Here is a 22,478-nt window from a genome sequence, read left to right as displayed (position 1 = left end):
AGTAGATACCAAGCTCTTTATGCAGCAATTAATACAGGGGAAACCCCTTTCAAGATTTTGCAGCTTTGTGGTACAAGATGGCTTGCAATAAGCCAGTGTGTTGATAGAGTTCTCTTCCAGTATGAAGAGCTACAGTTAGATATTTATATTTCAAAGAATACTGCAAGAAGCCAGTGTCACAGGTGGCTGGGGGGGGCAACCCTGCTGGGACGCCCTGGAGGACTGGAGGAGGGCTTACACCTTCCCCAAACCACATGGGGCGACTGCCCTGGTGCCTATGGGGACCATGGGTACAGAGCTTTGAAGCTCAACCCTTTAGGGGCCTATGGTCACCGCCAGGGGGCGCCACAATCCCTTTGGAGCCCTGGAGTGCTTCCGGGTATGCAACCGCCACTTCCGCCACACGGGGGAGTGCCGGTGGAAGATTGGCGGAATGCACCTGGAGCACATCCGGGTGACTATAAAAGGGGCTACCTCCCTCCATACAATGGCTTGAGCCGGGAGTGGAGAAGGACGGAGCTCGGGAGGAGAGGCAAGGAGGTGGCCTGAAGAGAAAGAGGCAGTTTGGTATTGGCCTGGACTTTTGGGGACTTTGGGGGTTGTGTGTGCACTTTATACTGTACATAACAGTTGTAAATAAACGTGTTGTGGGTAAACCAGTGATGTCTGTCTGTCTGTGTCTGGGCTAGCTACCACACCATATTGCTGAACTACTGTCTCAAATGTATTCAGACTCTGCCAATAAAACATATTTGATTTTTTCACAGCCACAATGAAGTCTACAGAATAAACAAGCTCTTTCAGTGTGAAAATCCTAATGCAGAAACATTTTTGTTTAATAATCTTCAATCTTACTTGAAAAGTAAAACTGCCAGCATGTTAAAATATTATAATTCTTAAGGATTTTAGTATATATAGCAATTTCATAATTAACTGACTTTTGTATGAAAGCTGGAACTGCAAAAAAGGTAAATGGTATTGAATATTTTGTTTTATGTGAGCAGAAGTATAATGTAAAGCTGCAACTTCTGTGTATGAGAGATCATGCTTTTGGAAATGTGCTGGTAGTAAATGTCTTTGAATTTAAATTCCATATACAGTTGAGGCCAAAAGTTTTGAGAATGACCCAAGTATTGGTTTTCACAAAGTTTGCTGCTTCAGTGTTTTTTAAACTTTTTGTCAGATTTTTCTATGGTATGCTGAAGTATAATTACAAGCATTTCAAAGGCTTTTATTAGATAGATAGATAGATAGATAGATAGATAGATAGATAGATAGATAGATAGATAGATAGATAGATAGATAGATAGATAGATAGATAGATAGATAGATAGATACCCCCAGGCTGCCAGATGGAGCCCTCACATGGACATTGGAGTTTTCCTTCACAGCCCTGCTGAATACCCTGGGGGCCACCAGAGGACTCTGCATTCGTCATCAGTAGGCTTTTTACCTAAAAATAAAGGCTATTAGGAGTCGGTATAGACAGACAGAGTTATAGAGCTTTATTGCAATAAAACAACATAAATAACGACACGGACTCAACCCAATACAGCCAAATTGAGCTGAGCCCTGAACATTGCAGCAATCGAAGTTTTTATAACAATTTCTTATCATTTTGACCTTGTTCAATTAGCTCATTCTGCACCTTGCTATACTGTCTATTGTTCACTCCAGTTTCTGTTTTGCTTATTCTTGATTGATTCTTCAACTGAGCAGATGTTTTTATTCCATATTTGGTCTTTTATGGTGTCACTTCCTTCTCTAGCCTTTCATGCTATGCTATAATGGTGGCCTAAAGCTAAGCTTTAATTAAAAAGAAATATGGCATATGCTTTCATTTAATCATTGCTTGGCATGCTTGATTTGCCTTTATTTCTATGCTAAAGTTAATGTCTAATATATTCTCCTATAATTATTGCTAATGCCTGAATATACTAATGTTTCTCTTCATGCATTACATCAGTGTGGCCTTGCTTACAGCAAAAGCCTTTTGTTGCTTTTCTGCTGATTCATCAACCCAGCTGGTTTCTTTACAAGCCTATAGAGCCATCTTCTGTCTGAGGTATCGTTTCCTTAGCTTCCCAGCCTTGGACACAGGTGTTCTCAAATTCTTATCCTGTTCTAAGCTGGTTTCTGTACGTCAGTTCTGTTCTTTTTCTGTTCTTACGAAATTCTGCTGTAAGCTTAAAGAATAATGTAATATGACTGATTTTTTAGTTAACTATTTCCTTGACCTATCTCATTTTCTTAACATTCTAATTTATGCTTAACCTAACGTTTTAGAAGCTTTTAATTACTTTGTAAGGCTCTTTATGTTAATTTGCTATTTTTTATGCTAATACAAAAAAATTTCCTTCAACATTTTAGTCACAGCGACAGGGGAAATGATGTACTTCCGGGATGAAGAAGAAGAGTTTTGATCTGACCCGGAAGTGATAAGAATCACATGGACTGAGAGGATCAGAAACACTTCTGGGTCTGGGACTATAAAAGGACTGTGGAAAATCCCAGACAGACGAGCTGAGTCGAGAGGAAGGGTGGCAACGCATCTGCGAGAGTGGAGGATTGTTTATTATTGGTTATTATTGGAGTATTGTATGAGTATTGTGGAGTGAAGGGTGCTTTGTGCACATTATAGTTCAAATAAATATTATTATTGGACTTTTATCTGGTGTCTGATCTGAGGGTTCAAGGGGTCGACAGCGCCCCCTATCTGTCACAACAGATAGATAGATAGATAGATAGATAGATAGATAGATAGATAGATAGATAGATAGATAGATAGATAGATAGATAGATAGATAGATGATACTTTAATAATCCCCAAGGGGAAATTCACATACTCCAGCAGCAGCATACTGATAAAAACAATATTCATTAAAGAGTGAAAAAAATGCAGTGCAAGTTAAAAAATGCAATGTGGAGAGTGCGAGGCAAGTATAACAGTCAATAATCTTGTGTACTGTTAACGTTTACCCTGAACAACCGGGTGGAATTGAAGAGTTGCATAGTGTGGGGGAGGAATCATCTCCTCAGTCTGTCAGTGGAGCAGGACAGTGACAGCAGTCTGTCGCTGCTCCTCTGTCTGGAGATGATAGTATTCAGTGGATGCAGTGGATTCTCCATGATTGACAGGAGCCTGCTCAACGCCCATTGCTCTGCCACAGATGTCAAACTGTCCAGCTCAGTGCCTACAATAGAGGCTGCCTTCCTCACCAGTTTGTCCAGGCGTTTGTCCTTCTTCTTTATGCTGCCTCTCCAGCACACCACCGCGTAGAAGAGGGCGCTCGCCACAACCGTCTGATAGAACATCTGCAGCATCTTACTGCAGATGTTGAAGGATGCCAGCCTTCTAAGGTAGTATAGTCGGCTCTGTCCTATCTTGTACAGAGCATCAGTATTGGCAGTCCAGTCCAGTATATCATCCAGCTGCACTCCCAGGTATTTATAGGTCTGTACCCTCTGCACACAGTCACCTCTGATAATCACAGGGTACGTGAGGGGCCTGGGCCTCCTAAAATCCACTACCAGCTCTTTGGTTTTGCTGGTGTTCAGTTGTAGGTTGTTTGTGTCGCACCATTTAACAAAGTCCTTGATTAGGTTCCTAAACTCCTCCTCCTGTTCACTCCTGATGCAGCCCACAATGGCAGTGTCGTCAGCGAACTTTTGCACGTGTCAGGACTCTGAGTTGTATTGGAAGTCCGATGTATATAGGCTGAAAAGGACCGGAGAAATTACAGTCCCCTGCGGCGCTCCTGTCAATGTCAGACCTGCAGTTCCTGAGACGCACATACTGAGGTCTGTCTTTAAGATAGTTCACGATCCAATGCTACCAGTTATGAATCTACTCCCATCTCTGTCAACTTGTCCCTAAAAGCATGAAGTTCATGCAAAAAGTCAATTATTTGCAGTGTCTTTTTCAAGACCTCTGCAATTTGCCCTGGCATGCTGTCAATCAACTTCTGGGCAAGTCCTGACTGATGGCAGCCCATTCTTATATAATCAATGCTTGGAGTTTGTCATAATTTGTAGGTTTTTGTTTGTCCACCCATCTCTTAAGGATTCACCACAAGTTCTCAAAGGGATTAAGGTCTGGGGAATTTCCTGGCTATTGACCCAGAATTTTGATGTTTTGTTAATCATGCCACTTAGTTATCACATTTGCCTTATGGCACTGTGCTCCATCATGCTGGAAAAGGCATTGTTAGTCACCAAACTGTTTTTGGATGGTTGGGAGATTTAAAAACACTTAAGCAGCAAATTTTAAGAAAACCAGAATTTGTGTCATTCTCGAAACTTTTGGCCATGACTATACTTTTTTTCTGTTCTTTATTTCACTTATATACAATTTCTCTTATTAGGAATTTGTTACTTTTCACATACCCCTTGGGGTCAGAGCGCAGGGTCAGCCATTGTACAGTGCCCCTGGAGCAATTAAAGGTTAAGGGCCTTGCTCAAGGGCCCAGCAGAGTAGGATCTCTTTTGGCAGTGATGGGGATTCAAACCGGCAACCTTCGGGATACCAGCGCAGATCCTTAGCTTCAGAGCCACCACTCCACCCTATTTTTCATGACACTACTGTCCATTGTATAATTGGGCTAGTTTTGGGCTAATTTTAGACATATTTTAGGAGTCTTGTTAAGCTTGTCCAACAGAGAGCAAGCATCTGTTTACAATGAACCGTCTTGAAAAGACTCTTGCAAAAACCTTTTTAGACATTAGTTGCCATGGTCTATGTGTGTGGGTCAGTCTATCTCCACTGTTGCAACACTTATTACAATATGCAAATTAATTATTAAGCTTCAGTTATCTTGAGCTACTGAATGGATAACAGCAATTTTAACTTTTTATTTTCTCTCACCTGTGAAGTCTTTTGTTCAGTCTCTTTTGCTCTCTCCCTGATACCCTGATGGAGGTTTAAAATGTATGGACGGACTGGAGAAACTGGGAGCAGGAGTTTTAGGAAGAAGCCCTGTTGGTGTATCCTTTGCAATGCAGGATTTTGCCACTATTCACTACATACTTTTTATTAGATTGTTTATGGATTTAAATTACTTGTAAATTGTAAGCAAGAGTTAAATTTTAACTGCATTTTATAAGTGCAAGCTACATTTTGAGCACATTTTGAAAGCGTGAGTTTCATTTTAAGCATGAGTGAGGCACTTTTTTGTAAGTGTTTTGCGGTCATGTGATTTTTGGTAGTGATCTTGTCCGGCATTGCTGCCAAAAGCCTATGTGTGAGGAAAATGCTTTTTGTAAGCATGAGTTACATTTTGAGAGCATTTTACAAGTGCAAATTATATTTTGAGCATATTTTGAAAGCAAAAGTTATGGGTAATTAATTGTTTTCTGTGCTGGAGACCTATCATTACTGACACTTGCTGCTGCTTGCTTAGTTTTCGTAAACCATATATTTTAATTGTGGAGGATTATATACATTTTTGGAAACAAAAATAAATAATTTTATACTATGAACAATTACTAGAAATTACAAAGGAGAAATTCAGCAATTAAGAGTTACAAGCCAGTCTAACCAGCCATCTTATGGACAGTGTAATTTTGGCCTTTTCAAATGAAGTAATTACAACACCACAGGAGAATTCTAGTGCAGTGGTGCTCTATTTTACCTTTTGAGGTAGGTATTCTGAATGCTAAATAGTATGTGATAAACAATCAATGTGCTTAAAAAGGTTGAATTTTTAAACGTGGATGTGTAAAATAAAATGTCTTTTAAAGGTTATTTAACTCAACACACTTTTCATTGAGTTACAGTGGTGTGAAAAACTATTTGCCCCCTTCCTGATGTCTTATTCTTTTGCATGTTTGTCACACAAAATGTTTCTGCTCATCAAACACATTTAACCATTAGTCAAATATAACACAAGTAAACACAAAATGCAGTTTTTAAATGATGGTTTTTATTATTTAGGGAGAAAAAAAACCCAAACCTACATGGCCCTGTGTGAAAAAGTAATTGCCCCCTTGTTAAGAAATAACCTAACTGTGGTGTATCACACCTGAGTTCAATTTCCGTCGCCAACCCCAGGCCTGATTACTGCCACACCTGTTTCAATCAAGAAATCCCTTAAATAGGAGCTGCCTGACACAGAGAAGTAGACCAAAAGCACCTCAAAAGCTAGACATCATGCCAAGATCCAAAGAAATTCAGGAACAAATGAGAACAGAAGTAATTGAGATCTATCAGTCTGGTAAAGGTTATAAAGCCATTTCTAAAGCTTTGGGACTCCAGCGAACCACAGTGAGAGCCATTATCCACAAATGGCAAAACATGGAACAGTGGTGAACCTTCCCAGGAGTGGCCGGCCGACCAAAATTACCCCAAGAGCGCAGAGACGACTCATCCGAGAGGTCACAAAAGACCCCAGGACAACGTCTAAAGAACTGCAGGCCTCACTTGCCTCAATTAAGGTCAGTGTTCACGACTCCACCATAAGAAAGAGACTGGGCAAAAACGGCCTGCATGGCAAATTTCCAAGACGCAAACCACTGTTAAGCAAAAAGAACATTAGGGCTCGTCTCAATTTTGCTAAGAAACATCTCAATGATTGCCAAGACTTTTGGGAAAATACCTTGTGGACTGATGAGACAAAAGTTGAACTTTTGGAAGGCAAATGTCCCGTTACATCTGGCATAAAAGGAACACAGCATTTCAGAAAAAGAACATCATACCAACAGTAAAATATGGTGGTGGTAGTGTGATGGTCTGGGGTTGTTTTGCTGCTTCAGGACCTGGAAGGCTTGCTGTGATAGATGGAACCATGAATTCTACTGTCTACCAAAAATCCTGAAGAAGAATGTCCGCCATCTGTTCATCAACTCAAGCTGAAGCGATCTTGGGTGCTGCAACAGGACAATGACCCAAAACACACCAGCAAATCCACCTCTGAATGGCTGAAGAAAAACAAAATGAAGACTTTGGAGTGGCCTAGTCAAAGTCCTGACCTGAATCCAATTGAGATGCTATGGCATGACCTTAAAAAGGCGGTTCATGCTAGAAAACTCTCAAATAAAGCTGAATTACAACAATTCTGCAAAGATGAGTGGGCCAAAATTCCTCCAGAGCGCTGTAAAAGACTCATTGCAAGTTATCGCAAACGCTTGATTGCAGTTATTGCTGCTAAGGGTGGCCCAACCAGTTATTAGGTTCAGGGGCAATTACTTTTTCACACAGGGCCATGTAGGTTTGGATTTTTTCTCCCTAAATAATAAAAACCATCATTTAAAAACTGCATTTTGTGTTTACTTGTGTTATATCTGACTAATGGTTATATGTGTTTGATGATCAGAAATATTTTGTGTGACAAACATGCAAAAGAATAAGAAATCAGGAAGGGGGCAAATAGTTTTTCACACCACTTTATATATATATATATATATATATATATATATATATATATATATATATATATTAAAATATACCAAGCAGTTATATAGGAATAATGTATTTTTTTTTCTTTTTAACAATATTTTCATCTTGATTTTCATTCTACTTTTCAAGGTGTTCTAATTGTTTAATCCATTATTTTCTAATCAATGGTTCTAACGCTAAAGTAGCAGCCTTTGATTATTCAATGTTGTTTGCCTGCATGTCTGCTCTGCTTGTTTTTACTTGTCGTTAATAAGATACAACGAATTGGTAAAACTGCTCAGAGAAAGGGCAAAATATAATGAAATCAACAAAAGAGAGTCAAGCATTTAAATCTATAGAAAAAGCTGAAATATTTCTAAATGTCTTATAAATGTAAAAATCATGCTACTGTGCTTTTCTGAAAGTAGAATAAAAGAAAAAAAAATACCAGCTAATTAAATGAGCTCAGTGTTATCAGGTGTTGTCACTGATTAGGAATCTGGTTGTAACAAAAACCTGCAGCCACAAGGGGTCCCCAGGACCGAGTTTGGGAAGCACTAGTATAGACTGTGTTCAGCACCCCTAGCAGTGATTGACAGTATCGTGTTCTCCCTTTTGGGTTATATAGGGCTCCTGCGACTTTCCAACGTCTTGTGGATAGACTATCGTGGCCAAACAACTATAGTGGCACCTATTGAATGACATCATCATCTATTCTGGCACCTGGGAGGAACAAGTGCTACAGACTTACGTAGTACTCCTAACACTTAGCAAAGCTGGCCTAAAAATCAACCCAAACAAGTGTTTCTTCAGATTAACTGTGGCTAAATGTTTAGGCTATTTGGTGGGCAGGGGTACCATTCATCCACAATACACCAAAGTATGGAAAGTATTCAGACCCCCTTCAATTTTTCACTCTTTGTTATATTGCAGCCATTTGCTAAAATCATTTAAATTAATTTTTCCCTCATTAATGTACACACAGCACCCCATATTGACAGACAAAAAAAAAAGAATTTTTGAAATTTTTGCAGATTTATTAAAAAAGAAAAGTATTCAGACCCTTTGCTCAGTATTTAGTAGAAGCACCCTTTTGAGCTAATACAGCCATGAGTCTTCATGGGAAATATGTAACAAGTTTTTCACACCTGGATTTGGGGATCCTCTGCTATTCCTTCTTGCAGATCCTCTCCAGTTCTGTCAGGTTGGATGGTAAACGATGGTGGACAGCCATTTTTAGGTCATTCCAGAGATGCTCAATTGGGTTTAAGTCAGGGCTCTGGCTGGGCCATTCAAGAACAGTCACAGAGTTGTTGTGAAGCCACTCCTTCGTTATTTTAGCTGTGTGCTTAGGGTCATTGTCTTTTTGGAAGGTAAACCTTCGTCCCAGTCTGAGGTCCTTAGCACTCTGGAGAAGGTTTTTGTCCAGGATATCCCTGTACTTGGCCGCATTCATCTTTCCCTCGATTGCAACCAGTCGTCCTGTCCCTGCAGCTGAAAAACAACCCCACAGCATGATGCTGCCACCACCATGCTTCACTGTGGGGACTATATTGGACAAGTGATGAGCAGTGCCTGGTTGTCTCCACACATACCGCTTAGAATTAAGGCCAAAAAGTTCTATCTTGGAGCTTGCTAAAAGACACCTAAAGGACTCTGAGATGGTGAGAAATAAGATTCTCTGGTCTGATGAGACCAAAATAGAACTTTTTGTTTAGGTGGATTGGCGATTCTAAATTGGCCCTAGTGTGTGCTTGGTGTGTGGGTGTGTTTGTGTGTGTCCTGTGGTGGGCTGGCACCCTGCCCAGGATTGGTTCCTGCCTTGTGTCCTGTGTTAGCTGGGATTGGCTCCAGCGTGACCCTGTGTTTGGATTCAGCGGGTTGGAAAATGGATGGATGGATTTTAGCAAATGGCTGCAATATAACAAAGAGTGAAAAATTGAAGGGGGTCTGAATACTTTCCGTACCCACTGTAGATGCCATCCTGAATTGGCCCCATCCAAAGAACAAGAAACAGGTACTGGCTTTCTTAGGATTAGTGGGTTATTATTGCTGGTTTACTCCCTGGTTTTCTAAGAGAGAAGTTCCCTTGTCAGGCCTCACAAAAAAGAGGGCTCCTAATACGATGGTATGGGATGCTAAAACAGAGGCTGCATTATGTGAGTTAAAACAGCACATCAGCACCAGGGTTAATTACACCTTCCTTTTCTTCTCCTTCAGATTTTGGTGCCGTGCTGAGCTAAAGTGTCACCTGTGTTGAACACCCAGTCATGTTCCTGAGCCAAAAATTACTAGATCGGGAGACCAGGTATACATTGTTGGAAAGAGAAGCCTTTGTTATTAAATGGGATATTAACAAGTTGCGTTACTACCTCCTAGGACATGAATTTGCTCTGGTAATAGACCATGCACCCCTGCAGTCGAATCCTTGCATGACCAAGTGGTTGTTGGATCTGCAACCATTTCAATTCAAATTCATTCATCTTTGAGACTCTCTCCATGCCTACGCTGATGCTCTGACCAAGTTCATGACCTTGTGGTTTCGAACGCCCAACCCAATGGGTCTGGGCTGACGAAGGGGCTTCCTGTCTCATGCATGAGTGGGGAACAGTTTAAGGGCTCAAATATTTGTAATCTTACCTGAGGAAGCCAGAGTGCTGTCAACTAATACTTCTTCTATTCCTCTCCCAGTACAGTGTCCATTTTAGGACATTCTCCTCCCTCCGAGAAAACTCCATCCTTCCTACTACCTTGGACAAAACATTCCTCCTCCCTGTGAGGAATCCCCCGTCAACCCTCCTCCCTCCTGCCTCCACCCTCCACCGTCCGCTCTCAGTTGTCAGTTCTCCGATGTCAGTTTTCCGTCATCCGCCTTCAGGAACGCGGGAACGAAGGTAAATGACGTTAATTGTTGAATGTCTTTTAATACTGTGTAAGTATACATATTAACATGTGTGCATTAAAACGTGTGCATTTACGGGGCGATTTCTCAGGCTTAAAAGCTCACCTTTTGTTAAAAAGGTAAATGCAAACTTTTTTCTTTCTGAAGGGCACAAACCACTTCGGACTTAAGCCGTTAAATGCGGGAAATTTTCGTTACAGACAAATAAGCACAACATATTATCAGTTGTATTGTATGCTTACAATACAAGTAGAAATGTGTTAATCATTAACTAATAGTATGGGATGGGGTTTTTCTACTCAGCTACAGATGCCGATGGAGACCAGAACTGCTTTGGAAAAATACGAACGCCTTAGGGCCGATCTTGAAGAAGGTAGCGCAGCGCCTTGATTTAAATGATTCAATGTCTTGGTGGGTTTGCGTAGCTTGTTGTCAATATCTTTACACCTGTTTTTAAGGCTTATTGACTGAAAAGGGCTTTCATGAAAAAGTTAGGGCTTTGCTACAGGATGCGCCCTCTACAAGCCAAGGAAGTAAAAGTAAAGGTATATATTTCTGTTTTATTTAAACCTTTTTAAGTTCGTATGCATAGCCCCATTTGCCCGTTTTAACATTGATATTTAAAGTGTAATTTTAGAAACACAATGTAGATACTTGACTATCAGTAGTATAATCTCGTGCCAGTTGTTGAAAATACTAAAAAAGTTGCATACTTAACGTTAACAAAATGCATGGCTTTCTACAGAGACGTTATTTTTTCAGCAAGATGTATTGTTCAGAATGTATTTAATGTGTTGGTTTATTGTGCATATCTTGTTTTGTATCACAGATTCACATGTCATTGGAGTAAAGATCCATGATCGTAAGTAACTAGCCTTAATAATACAATTGTAATGTAATTTAAATTTTATAAACCAAAGAATTATCCCATAAGGATGTTAATATGTTTTGCACACTGAATAAAATACATTTTTGTTAAAAATCTGAATTAGTATGTACAGTTCTGGTATCAAAATGTTTCATGTCATAGGTTTGCGTATTATCAGAAACTTATTTGAGCAAGGGTATACTCAGAAGGAGATGGTTAAAGTAATTGAAGTGTTTGGAGGAGGAAAAATATCGTAAGTTAAATATTTTCATAAATTTTCATAAGATTTTGGATTATATCTTTATACTTTGGGAAAGGTCATTCATAATCATTTTTAATTCCAAATTTCATTGTACCATATGCTATTGTAATTGGTTCACTTAGTGTGTATTGTGTAAAAACATAGTTCAGTATTAAGCATTCATATTTTTTCAGTCTATACATTATTTTGGTAGAACAAACATATGCAAATGATTTTTTATCAAATTTTATCTCAGATAATATATTTCTTAGTGAGTTAATGCAGCAGATGACTACAGCATAAAAGTTTGTTCCACCAATTACAAATATTATGCATTGTTTTAAGATTTAAAGAACAGAAGGACATGGTTAATTTTTGTAACATTTTCAGAGATCGCCAACTGAGAAGACTTTTGCACAAAATGAAATTGTTCAGAAGGAGTAATGACCGCCCAAAAAATGAAATTTTTGCTGCAGTTGAGGTACCAGTATTACTGACTCCTTTATTATGGAGGTGATCATTAAGTGAATTAATTAAATCCAAATTATTTTTGTACTTTTGCAAAAAAGAGGCCCCCAATGAAAGGTGTTCGAGCTATGTATAGACGTGTGAGGGACTTCAGAGGAATTCGACCATGCTATCGGTATCCTGTGTCTAATTCTACAGCATGTTTTATCCATTTATGTTGTTTCTTTGACTACTTGGTTAACAGTAAACACTCATTCCCTTCCTTAAATATGTGACTTCAAAAATTATTTTTTTCTGTAGAAATGATGTACATGAAGTAATGCGTCAATTGGATGCAAGGGGGCTGCACAGACGACAGCCAGGAAATCGTAAAATTCTGAGATGCCAGTACTCAACAAAGGGCCCCAATCACACTTGGCACATTGATGGCATGTCTTATATTGGCTTTGTTTTTCTGGTTTTTTCTAATGTACATGATCCATATGATAAGAATAGAAAGTGCAAAACTGTGAAATCTGAGATTCTTACAAGGTACTTTAAACCCAATGTTTTTTAATGTAGATGCAATGTTATTACTGTGTTTGCAGGGTTCATTTATTGAATTTTGTTTGTTACAGGAAATGATAAATTGCGTTTTTATGGAATCTGGATTCATCTGTGTATTGATGGGTATGTAGAGACAAGATGAATCGGTATTATTGTGATCAATACTGTTCTGTTAATATGTATATTCTCTATGTATGTTTTTTGCATATTTTCATATCTTTATGTAGATATTCAAGAAGTGTTATATGGCTACATGCAGGGACCTCCAATCGGAATCCACGTTTAATTGCTAGATATTTTCTTGATGCAGTGGAAACAGAAAATGGTGAAACGTTTACTTTCGTTTCCAGTTAATTCCTATAATAAATTAGTTTCTTTAGCTGCATATTGTTAGAGGATTTTCTTAATATTTTATAGAGCATTTTTCTGGCTGTGTGCTTTAAATTACTGTGTTTTATTTATTTTTGAATTGTTATGGCTATAGGTTGTCCACGCCTTGTGAGAGCAGATAGGGGTTGTGAAAATTCTTTAGTTGCCATTATACAGATGTCTTTTAGATACCGTCACCATGACAGCTTAGCAGGAGTTAACAGTTTCAGATATGGGAAGTCTATACATAATCAAGTAAGTATAAAAAAATACCAGATTTTTGTATATTTCGTTATTGTGACTTTACCTTTAAAGATGAAAGACCTATGTACAGTAGGAAAATGCACATGCTTTCAACAATTACTGCATCATAAAGCCTATCAAAAGTAATGTGATGTGTGACAATATCCCTTGTGAGTATTTGCTGACAGGAATTAAATGACTGAATTTAATATTTTGGGTGAAAAAATCACCAATATTATTATATTCTGTTTTTATTTCTAAAAGCGAGCAGAGTACTTTAATGGATACCTAAAAAAATCATGGATATGTTTCTGGCAAAAACATTTTGAGGTATGTAATGTAGATGTAATACATGTCTCTGATTAACTAATGATTACATATAGTATTGTTAGCATTTTTTCCCTTAGTACACCTAAGAAATTTTGCCTTTTTGACAGGCAATGGTGGAAGCTGAAATTTTGGAACTATCCAATCCCATACATATGTATGCATTGTACATTTATTTATTTATATATATTATATATATGTTTATTCATATACACAGTATATGTGTAAATGCTTATCTATTTATTAGTTGATATTTTTCTAATTAAAAATTATATTTACATAATGGAGACTGAATGTAAGGTAAGATGTAAAGGGGCCTGAGTTTCCTCAAAAGCTTGCATATTGTAATCTTTTTAGTTAGCCAATTAAAGGTGTCATTTATGGGGAAATTGAAACACATACAGCAGCAGACTCACAGGATAAATAATATAGCCAAACTATCAATCAGTCGATAAGCAAATATAAATATAATGTATATTGTGCAGATATTTCAAAAAGAACTTCTCGAGTACCCCTGGTGGAAGCATTGAATTGCCTGATAGCAGTTTGCAGAAAAGATCCCCATAGGTGCATCTTAATACACCATGGTGGAATGAGCCTGTGGCTAAAAGTACTCCAAGACACTGCCTACTGGAGGGGATTTTTCATGATGGCATCCAATTTTGCCACAGTCCTCTTTTTTACAACAGCTTCCAGTGTGTCCAGGGTTTGCCCTGTCATGGAGCAGGCTGTCCTGATACGTTTGTTCAGGCACTGTGCTTCTATTGTGCTCAGGTTGCTTCCCCAGGAGACTGCAGCATGGAATATCACACTGGCTACTATGGACTGGTAGAACATTTCCAACAGTTTGCTGCACACATCAAAAGACCTGAGTCTCCATAACTAGTACACTCTGCTCTGGCCCTTCTTGTACAGAGACACTGTGTTGTCAGACCAGTCCAGTTTGTTGTTTATGTGAATCCCCAGGTACTTGTAGCTCTGCACCTCTTCCACGTACACGTCCTCCCCTGGATGGTGATTGGTCAAAGGAATTTTGTCTTGCTGATACTGAGTTGCAGGTTGTCCTGGCACCGCAAGACAAAGTCTTCTACAAACATCCTGTGCTCTTGACTCGTCTCCATTATTAATGCAGCCTATGATGGAGGAGCATCTGAAAATTGAAAAATATGAGTTAGTGTATTTTGGTAATAAAGATGCTTTTTTTGTGAAGGACCTTATGAAGTAATCAGCAAAAATGCTTTATTTTTGAGCATTATAACGGTTCAGTATTTAGCTCTATTGTATTGCCAGTAGGAAGTATTGGCCTGGTACCTATCTTTATGGAATCTTCATGTTAACCACATATAAGAGTAGCTTTTTCCAGAAACGTTTTTTCCTTTGCATCACATATACATGTGTTAAGGTTACTTGGCATCCCGAAGTTTTGGTGAATGTTGTAATTGTGTGTACCTGTGAGAAAATGCAACAAGACTGCCATGCTATTCACAGTTGCTTGTGACTGGATACACTAGGATAGTTGTCTACATCACTATAAAACAGTTTAATCAGGAAAGGAAAAAAAAAATATTTTTTATATATTTCCTTCTGTTTCAGACACTGTGTCCAATATTGCTTTTTACCTCTAATTGAAAGGCAGCTTTACTCTGAGCGCATTGAATGGAACAACCAAAGGATTCATAAGCAGACTTTAGCTGCAGGACCATTTGGAAAACCAGACATGCTCTATTTTTGTCCTCCATCCGGTAATGTTACCTTTAAACAGAGCCTATCCAAATCTATTTTCATGCTTACCTGATAAGGTTTTATGTTTAAACTATTTTGGACACGACTATGATAACATATTTAAGCCAACTATTAATTATTTTGTCACATTTGGTTTTATCTGTTAGCTCAGAAACTTCAGCCTTGAAGAACATAAACTGTATAAACAACACCGTCAAAAGTAGCAATAAATTTCTCTCTCACTGAGCTACACCACAAAAAAGTTAGAAGGTTAGCTCAGTTCTTTCACGCACGGCAATCTTCTGCTTCCCACATTTTATTTGTTGCCATAAGGCTGCAGATTAAGGTTCTAAATGATTTAAGATCAGTAGTTTTAAGAATTCTTTGATTCCCAGAGTTATAAGCATTCTGAATTCCAGCAGTTGTAAGAGTTATTAGGTAGTATTAAAATTATTTTTCTTTGTAAGAATCTTGTGTGCCTTTGAGTATGTACTGACTTACTGTCATGTGATTAGTCTTGGCTTGTTTTCCTGTGTCTGTGTAACAATATTCTGTGCTTTTACACTTTACCACTGCAAACAAATTTCCCTCTGAGATAATAAAATCTGCCAAGCCTAACCCATTGTCTAATCTGTTTTTTAGTATTGTATTTTGCATATATGGTATTATGGAGAGTGCTCATTTACTGTCTACTCATTCCACTCATTTATTTTTTGTCATTAATAGGAACTCCAAATATGCTGTGCACAATTGATGATGATCTTCAGCAGCAAGCAGACACTATGGCTTGTGAAAAGGGATCCACCCTGACTGTGGCCAATGTTGCTTTCAGGCAGTTGTGCTCCACTGTGTTTACTCTCCCTAGATCAATGGATAGTTATTCAGTTGATGATGCTATGGCTTCCTATCTAACAACTGCAAATCACATCACAACCCTTATGGCCAGTTTGAATCTGATTGAGCCGGATAACTTTGTACAGGCTTTTGAAATATATGAAAAAATAGTAAATTCTTCTCATACTAAATACATTTTGTTGTTGTGAAACTAAATTGGTTTAATCATACTTTTTTTTTTAGCCTTTACACATAGAAAGATCCATTATAAAAATTTAAAACAACCCAAAGGATATTTATATATAACCTTCAGTATCCTTCCATAATCTATGTTTAACCATTATCAGTCCATTAATTTTATGAACTTGAACTGATATTAGAGTTCCTTGTGACTGAAGAATCAAGCACCATTTATGAATTTGTTGAGTACAACTTAGATGGCTGATTTTCTTCTCTGGGAGGGACATTATTTATTTGCATCACAATTTTACAGTCATAACATCAAGAAGAACAACAATCAAAAAAATTGTATGGACTTTTTTCCTGCATACAGTATATAATTTAACACATTTTAATGACAGGAAAAACTAAACATTTCACTTTCCTCTTGATGAATTCTGGATGAATAAAACAAAGGTCATTATCTAAAACATTTCATTTTCTAATTACCAATGGTATCCATAATGTTTTTTTAAATCAGTGTTGTCCAATGATTTTAACAGAAGAACTAGGTTTGAGGCCGAAATTCTTTCTGATGGTGTATATTTTAAACATGTACATATTAATTGTGTGCAAAATGAATCGAATTTGTTTAAAGCATTTGGAGCTGCCTCTTTTGACATTAACTGGCACAGCTCTTTACAGCTCTTTACAGACCATGGAACAGTGTTTGTGTACAGCTCTAAAAATGTTATGCCGATGGACCATATGTCTGAATGTACAGAACAAGGTTGATAAGTTAGCAGACATTCAGGAGCTGTGTAAATAGCAGTACCTCAAAGAGGTCCACTTAAAAGCCCAGATATTTTGCTCCCTTGCCTTAGCGAAACTGAGTCACGAACATTGGCTAAACCCCAGTCGGTAAGGTAGGCCTTTTTGCTGCTGCCTTCAATCTAGAAGACAAAAATTGCAGAAATGAAAGTAAATTTACTTAATGAAACACAAATGATCAACAAAGTATAGGTTTGTTACCTAAACAGAATACATGTTTACCCTGCGTTTTGCACAAAGTAAACACAAACTTAGAATTCAAAATGTTAAACTTGCGATTGTGACTGATATAGAAAAACATCCCAAAACAGCTATTTATTTTTATATGGCCCAGAATCACATAAAGAATGTCTAAATAGAGTTTAATAGGCCATATTAATTTACAAAAGAGGTATCAAAGTGAAACCATACTAAAACAGTAACTCTTTTGTTTTCCTTGTATTTTCAATTTCTGTTTAAAAAATATATCCCACCAGGATGTTTGCAGGCTTCAGGTCCTGGTGTATTACATTCTTAGAATGGATGTATTCCACAGCCATTGCCACATCAAGTGCAACATAATTTTTTTCTTCTGCTTCTAACTACAAAATGAGAAATGATTTGTAAAATCAACCTGAATTATCCAAGTAATATTCAATGCATCAAGGTCAGGAAGTTATCCTAAAAAAGCTGATGTGAACTTGTAATTTCCAGGTATAATTTTATTTATAACGCTAATATCTATATCACTATAAACAGTAAAATTACCACTGTTAAATTAACACTATAGCTGCATAGATGGTCCATACTTTCCACATGTACAATTTAAAATGTTACCTTAATACTATTAGAATTGATTTAACAGGGTTAGTGTAGCTGTTTACCCTTTTACGATGCCTTTTGTAGCACTTAACAAAAACTACAGGCAGAACTTTACAGCTTTAGCAATTCTTTTAATTTTTTTTAGGTTATCATGGAGCTACATTACAAGCACATAATGTGATAACTACACAGATAGGAAAATGAAACAATTTAAAGCTGCCTGAGAAAGTGGAATGTTAACTGGCAAGCTTTTTACCAAGGATGCAAAATGAAACTGCTTATAAAGGTATCTTGAATAGTCTATAGGAAGAATGCCAGAAATAACAAACATATTTATCCTTTAATAATCCATATTTTTTTTTTCCTTTTTAAAGGAGTATTATTGCATTTATATTAACTTGCATGAATAGAAAGCAATTTTTTCACATGACACATGGTAACATAAAAAGATTTAGAATGGTTTAGAAAAACAACTAACAATATCCTTTTTTAGAATGCATATTTTCAAGTAAAAACATTGCTAATTTTTTGAAAAGTTAATTTAAAAGGTTCTAATGTCAAAAACTCTTGTTATATCAAGTTAAAGACAACAGAACATTCCATACCTTCACTGAACTGTCTGCACTCTGAAGTACAACGTGTAAACTTGCTCCATGAATATACTTGTTTGCTATGAGTATATACTGATCTTTTTTGGTAGCAGCCAAGAATCTAACAATATTTGGATGAGAAAGTCTTCTACAAATAAAAAAATACCAACATTAAACATAACTGTACATAACATGCTCATTTACAATTCTCCTTAAAAATAAAGACTTTACACATTGTAATGTAAATATCCTTAAATTGTCATTTTTTTTTTGGTCTTTAATACAAGCTTTTAGAAAAGTTTTCTTTTACATTCAGTTGTCTGATGTTCACAGTTTTCAGAAACCAACAGTAAACTAAACAAATTTCAACAATCAAGTTTCACTACAAAAAATATAAAGGGAAAAAAGAACTTACAAACAAACAAGGATCTCATGCAAAAAGTCCTTACTGTCATCAACAGGAATCTTCTTTACTGCTGCTGGTGTTCCCTGATATGAACCAAAGTACACAGTTCCAAATGACCCTGACCCCACAGCCAAATCAGGATTGAATTTGATTTGTCCATCATCAACATATGGAACTCGTGGCATGTACACTTGTGAAGGAAATGAAAAAAAATAATAATAATAATAATACCATTGAGCTAAAAATAACAATCATACAGGCAACTAAAACAGTTAAGTTAAATGAGGCAGCAAATGTTTTACAAAACACCAAACCCTTGAATGCAGCATTTATGAATTTAGAAGAATAAATCCCCTTTTTTTCAAAATACAAAAGTATTGCTTTTCACTATGTCTGCATTACAACATACCTGGAGGAATTGCATGATAAGGAGGTGTTTGAACATCAGACTTTAATGAACCATCTTCCATATTTTCAGTATTTGCTAGTGAACAATGTTTTTTACTAGATGACACCATCAGCTGAAGAAAGTTATGAACATCAATTCACTTTCAATTAACAATGATTTTTCTAATGCAGTAAAACAATGGCATAAAATGAAAAGCACATTATTTTTATTTGATTAAAACTGTATTTCAGTCTTACCTCAAGGAAAAGCGTCCTGAAAGTTGTGCTATTAGGCAAAATTAAAAAAGAAAATCACAAAAAACTCCAGACAAAGAAAAACAAATTAATACTAATCTAGGTTTAAATTAAATTAATTATAAATATATTTCAATACCTTGTAAGTTGTCCATCATTGGTTTTCTCTATAGGAAAGCAAAACACAATCATCAGTTAAATGTGTATAATGTTTTGCAGATTCTGATTTCTCAGTTTAGGTAAGGGTCAAGTGCTGCTCTGTTATAGTTAATCTTTAAAGAAGTGAAAAAGAGTGTATGTGTACTTTAGCAGCAATGTAACTGTAGTAAATTTTAAAATCACTAACACTGTCCTTCCCTATAATGAAATAAAAAATAATCATCTTGGTAATCTGGAATACATCAACTCATATAGTAGAAGGAGAAATCGATAGTTAAAGAAGTATCTGGAAATACTTACAAAAGCTTAGCTGTTAACAAACAAGCACTAAAAGGACTCTTCTTGTGGCCAATTTTTTATGTTCTCAAAGAGTATTCAATAATCTTTTTTAAATACTCACCTTACAACAGGTGGAATTTTTCTTCAAACGGCCTGTAAAGTATTAAGAACATGTTACACTGATGAATAAGTCTAAGAAAATAAATGTGTCAAATTTTAAATTCCACAAACCTGAGGTTTCCTGCAAAATTGGATTATCCTGTTAAAAAGTAATGTTTTTATTTTTATTAATGTGATTATTTCATCCCTCTCTATTGATAAATAATTTCTAGAAATATTTTATAATAATCTGTCTGTACCATTGCTGCATTCTCCACTAACATGGATTTTGTCTGTGTTAAGTTTTCACTTCTAGATGCCAAAGAAAGCTGTCCAACACATATCACATCATCTAAGGAGGAAACAAAAAACATTAAAAATGCCATATTCAACTTCCATCTGAATATTATTTGACAGTATGTTTCAATTGTCAAGAATCTTGATCATAAAAAAATTTGAAACAACTTGTTAATTGCAAAATAAGACATTATCTTCTCTGTGGCTATTTTATTCACAGCAAAATACACCACTCATTATCAAGCAATATTTATTTACACAGCAAAATTACCAGTGTTACAATAACTCTTACAGTGTCAAAGCAACACTTTAATGTGCTTACATATAGAAACCATGGACCAATATACAGTAGATGTTTAAAGTGTTAATTTACTATTGCACATTTTGGTTTGAATGTAACATTTCTGTGTTCATGTTTATATTCATTTTTCGATTAAATGGCAATACGTTCAGTACATAACACAGATTAAACTATTAAAAGAAGTACCTAAATCTCTACGACCAACATGTAATGTTTTCTTCCATATATCTGGAATTTCATTTAATGATAAATACTCCTTCTCAAAATCTGATTTTGGCCACCTTGATCCATCCGCATTGAACAGTGTTTACTGAGCTTCATTTCTTTTGTCATCTTTCCAAAACATTTCTTTGGCTTTCTCTATTATATCATCATAACCATCCAATGGTTTCATTAAAAATTTAGGAGGCTCTTCTTCCAGCATTATCTTATGGTATTTTCCAGGTTTTTATCCATTTCATTGCCAACACCTTCAACTTAAACAAAAATTGTATTTAGAACTTTGATATAAAATTCACAAAAGGTACTAAATGTGAACTAATGTGCATAAAAAAGAAAATTGTACGATTAAGACAGGCAGTGTGGCATAGCAGTTAAGGTTTTGGACTGCAAACCCAGAGCTTGTTGGTTCAAATCCTGGTACTGACACCACTGTGTGACCCTGAGGAAGACACTTCACCTGCCTATGCTGCGAAAAACAAAAGTAATGTAACAAATTGTGCCTCAGATGTTGCAAGTTGCTTGGATAAAGGCATTAGTCAAATAGACAAATATGTATTATACATATAGGAACTATTTTATTTTCAGTTAAGTCATCTGCAGCAAACCTTTATAAATGAGGGTTTCTCCTTTTTACATAGTGCAAACTGCTTCTTCTTCACTGATGTTTTTTCTTGGATGGCTTTTTTCATTTCATTGAAAATTAAAGCAGCATCTGCCAAAATATGTAACTTTCTTATTATTTTTTCAACATTGTGTAAAATAACTTCATAAAGTAACATAAAAGGTTTAAATACAGGTTATCCTTTTACACTAAAAAATTACTAAAGAGATACAAAATAGTAAAATGTATGTGTTGTTTTTCTTTAGGGAGATTTAATATTACTGAAGAAAGAAAAAAAAGTAAAATGGCCAAATGGGGCTATGTATACGAACTTAAAAAGGTTTAAATAAAACAGAAATATATACCTTTACTTTTACTTCCTTGGCTTGTAGAGGGCGTATCCTGTAGCAAAGCCCTAACTTTTTCATGAAAGCCCCTTTCAGTCAATAAGCCTTAAAAACAGGTGTAAAGATATTGACAACAAGCTACACAAACCCACCAAGACGTGGAATCGTTTAAATCAAAGCGCTGCGCTACCTTCTTCAAGATCGGCCCTAAGGCGTTCGTATTTTTCCAAAGCAGTTCTGGTCTCCATCGGCATCTGTAGCTGAGTAGAAAAACCCCATCCCATACTATTAGTTAATGATCAACACATTTCTACTTGTATTGTAAGCATACAATACAACTGATAATATGTTGTGCTTATTTGTCTGTAACGAAAATTTCCCGCATTTAACGGCTTAAGTCCGAAGTGGTTTGTGCCCTTCAGAAAGAAAAAAGTTTGCATTTACCTTTTTAATAAAAGGTGAGCTTTTAAGCCTGAGAAATCGCCCCGTAAATGCACACGTTTTAATGCATACGTGTTAATATGTATACTTACACAGTATTAAAAGACACTCAACAATTAACGTCATTTACCTTCGTTCCCGCGTTTGAGTCGTGCTGTAAATTCTTACTGTGAAATATAATTGACAAACATTTCGGCGAATGAACTTGTGAAGAAGGCGGAACTGGAGTATTATATCATTTCCTTAACGAAAATGCCAAAAGGGGGTTTTGTGGGGATGACGGAGACCTGAAGGCGGATGACGGAAAACTGACATCGGAGAACTGAGAACTGAGAGCGGACGGTTGTGGAACGAGGGAGGAGGGAGGAGGGTTGACGGGGGATTCCTTGCAGGGAGGAGGAATATTTTGTC

General features: G+C 36.7%; 1 protein-coding gene and 1 long non-coding RNA gene across 2 annotated transcripts; one reads left to right on the top strand and one right to left on the bottom strand.

Moving 5' to 3' along the window:
• Window positions 1-11,959: 11,959 nt before the first annotated feature.
• On the top strand, window positions 11,960-16,101 carry LOC120537122. Its single transcript, XM_039765834.1, has 9 exons — window positions 11,960-12,026; window positions 12,152-12,279; window positions 12,469-12,520; window positions 12,625-12,722; window positions 12,882-13,021; window positions 13,274-13,339; window positions 13,447-13,493; window positions 14,930-15,078; window positions 15,785-16,101. Exons 1-9 carry the CDS (start codon window positions 11,962-11,964, stop codon window positions 16,099-16,101), a joined length of 1,062 nt encoding a protein of 353 aa, XP_039621768.1. The 5' UTR covers window positions 11,960-11,961.
• Window positions 16,102-21,628: 5,527 nt separating this feature from the next.
• LOC120518548 lies at window positions 21,629-22,272 on the bottom strand. Its single transcript, XR_005631255.1, has 3 exons — window positions 22,198-22,272; window positions 21,817-21,886; window positions 21,629-21,731 (listed from the first exon to the last, which is right to left on the bottom strand). It is a non-coding gene; the product is annotated as an uncharacterized LOC120518548 (long non-coding RNA).
• Window positions 22,273-22,478: the final 206 nt, after the last annotated feature.

This window comes from Polypterus senegalus, chromosome 1 (assembly GCF_016835505.1).
Source record: "Polypterus senegalus isolate Bchr_013 chromosome 1, ASM1683550v1, whole genome shotgun sequence".
Classification (NCBI taxonomy): domain Eukaryota; kingdom Metazoa; phylum Chordata; class Cladistia; order Polypteriformes; family Polypteridae; genus Polypterus; species Polypterus senegalus.
Note: the sequence above shows the minus strand (reverse complement) of the source record. Positions and strands in the feature narration are given on the sequence as shown.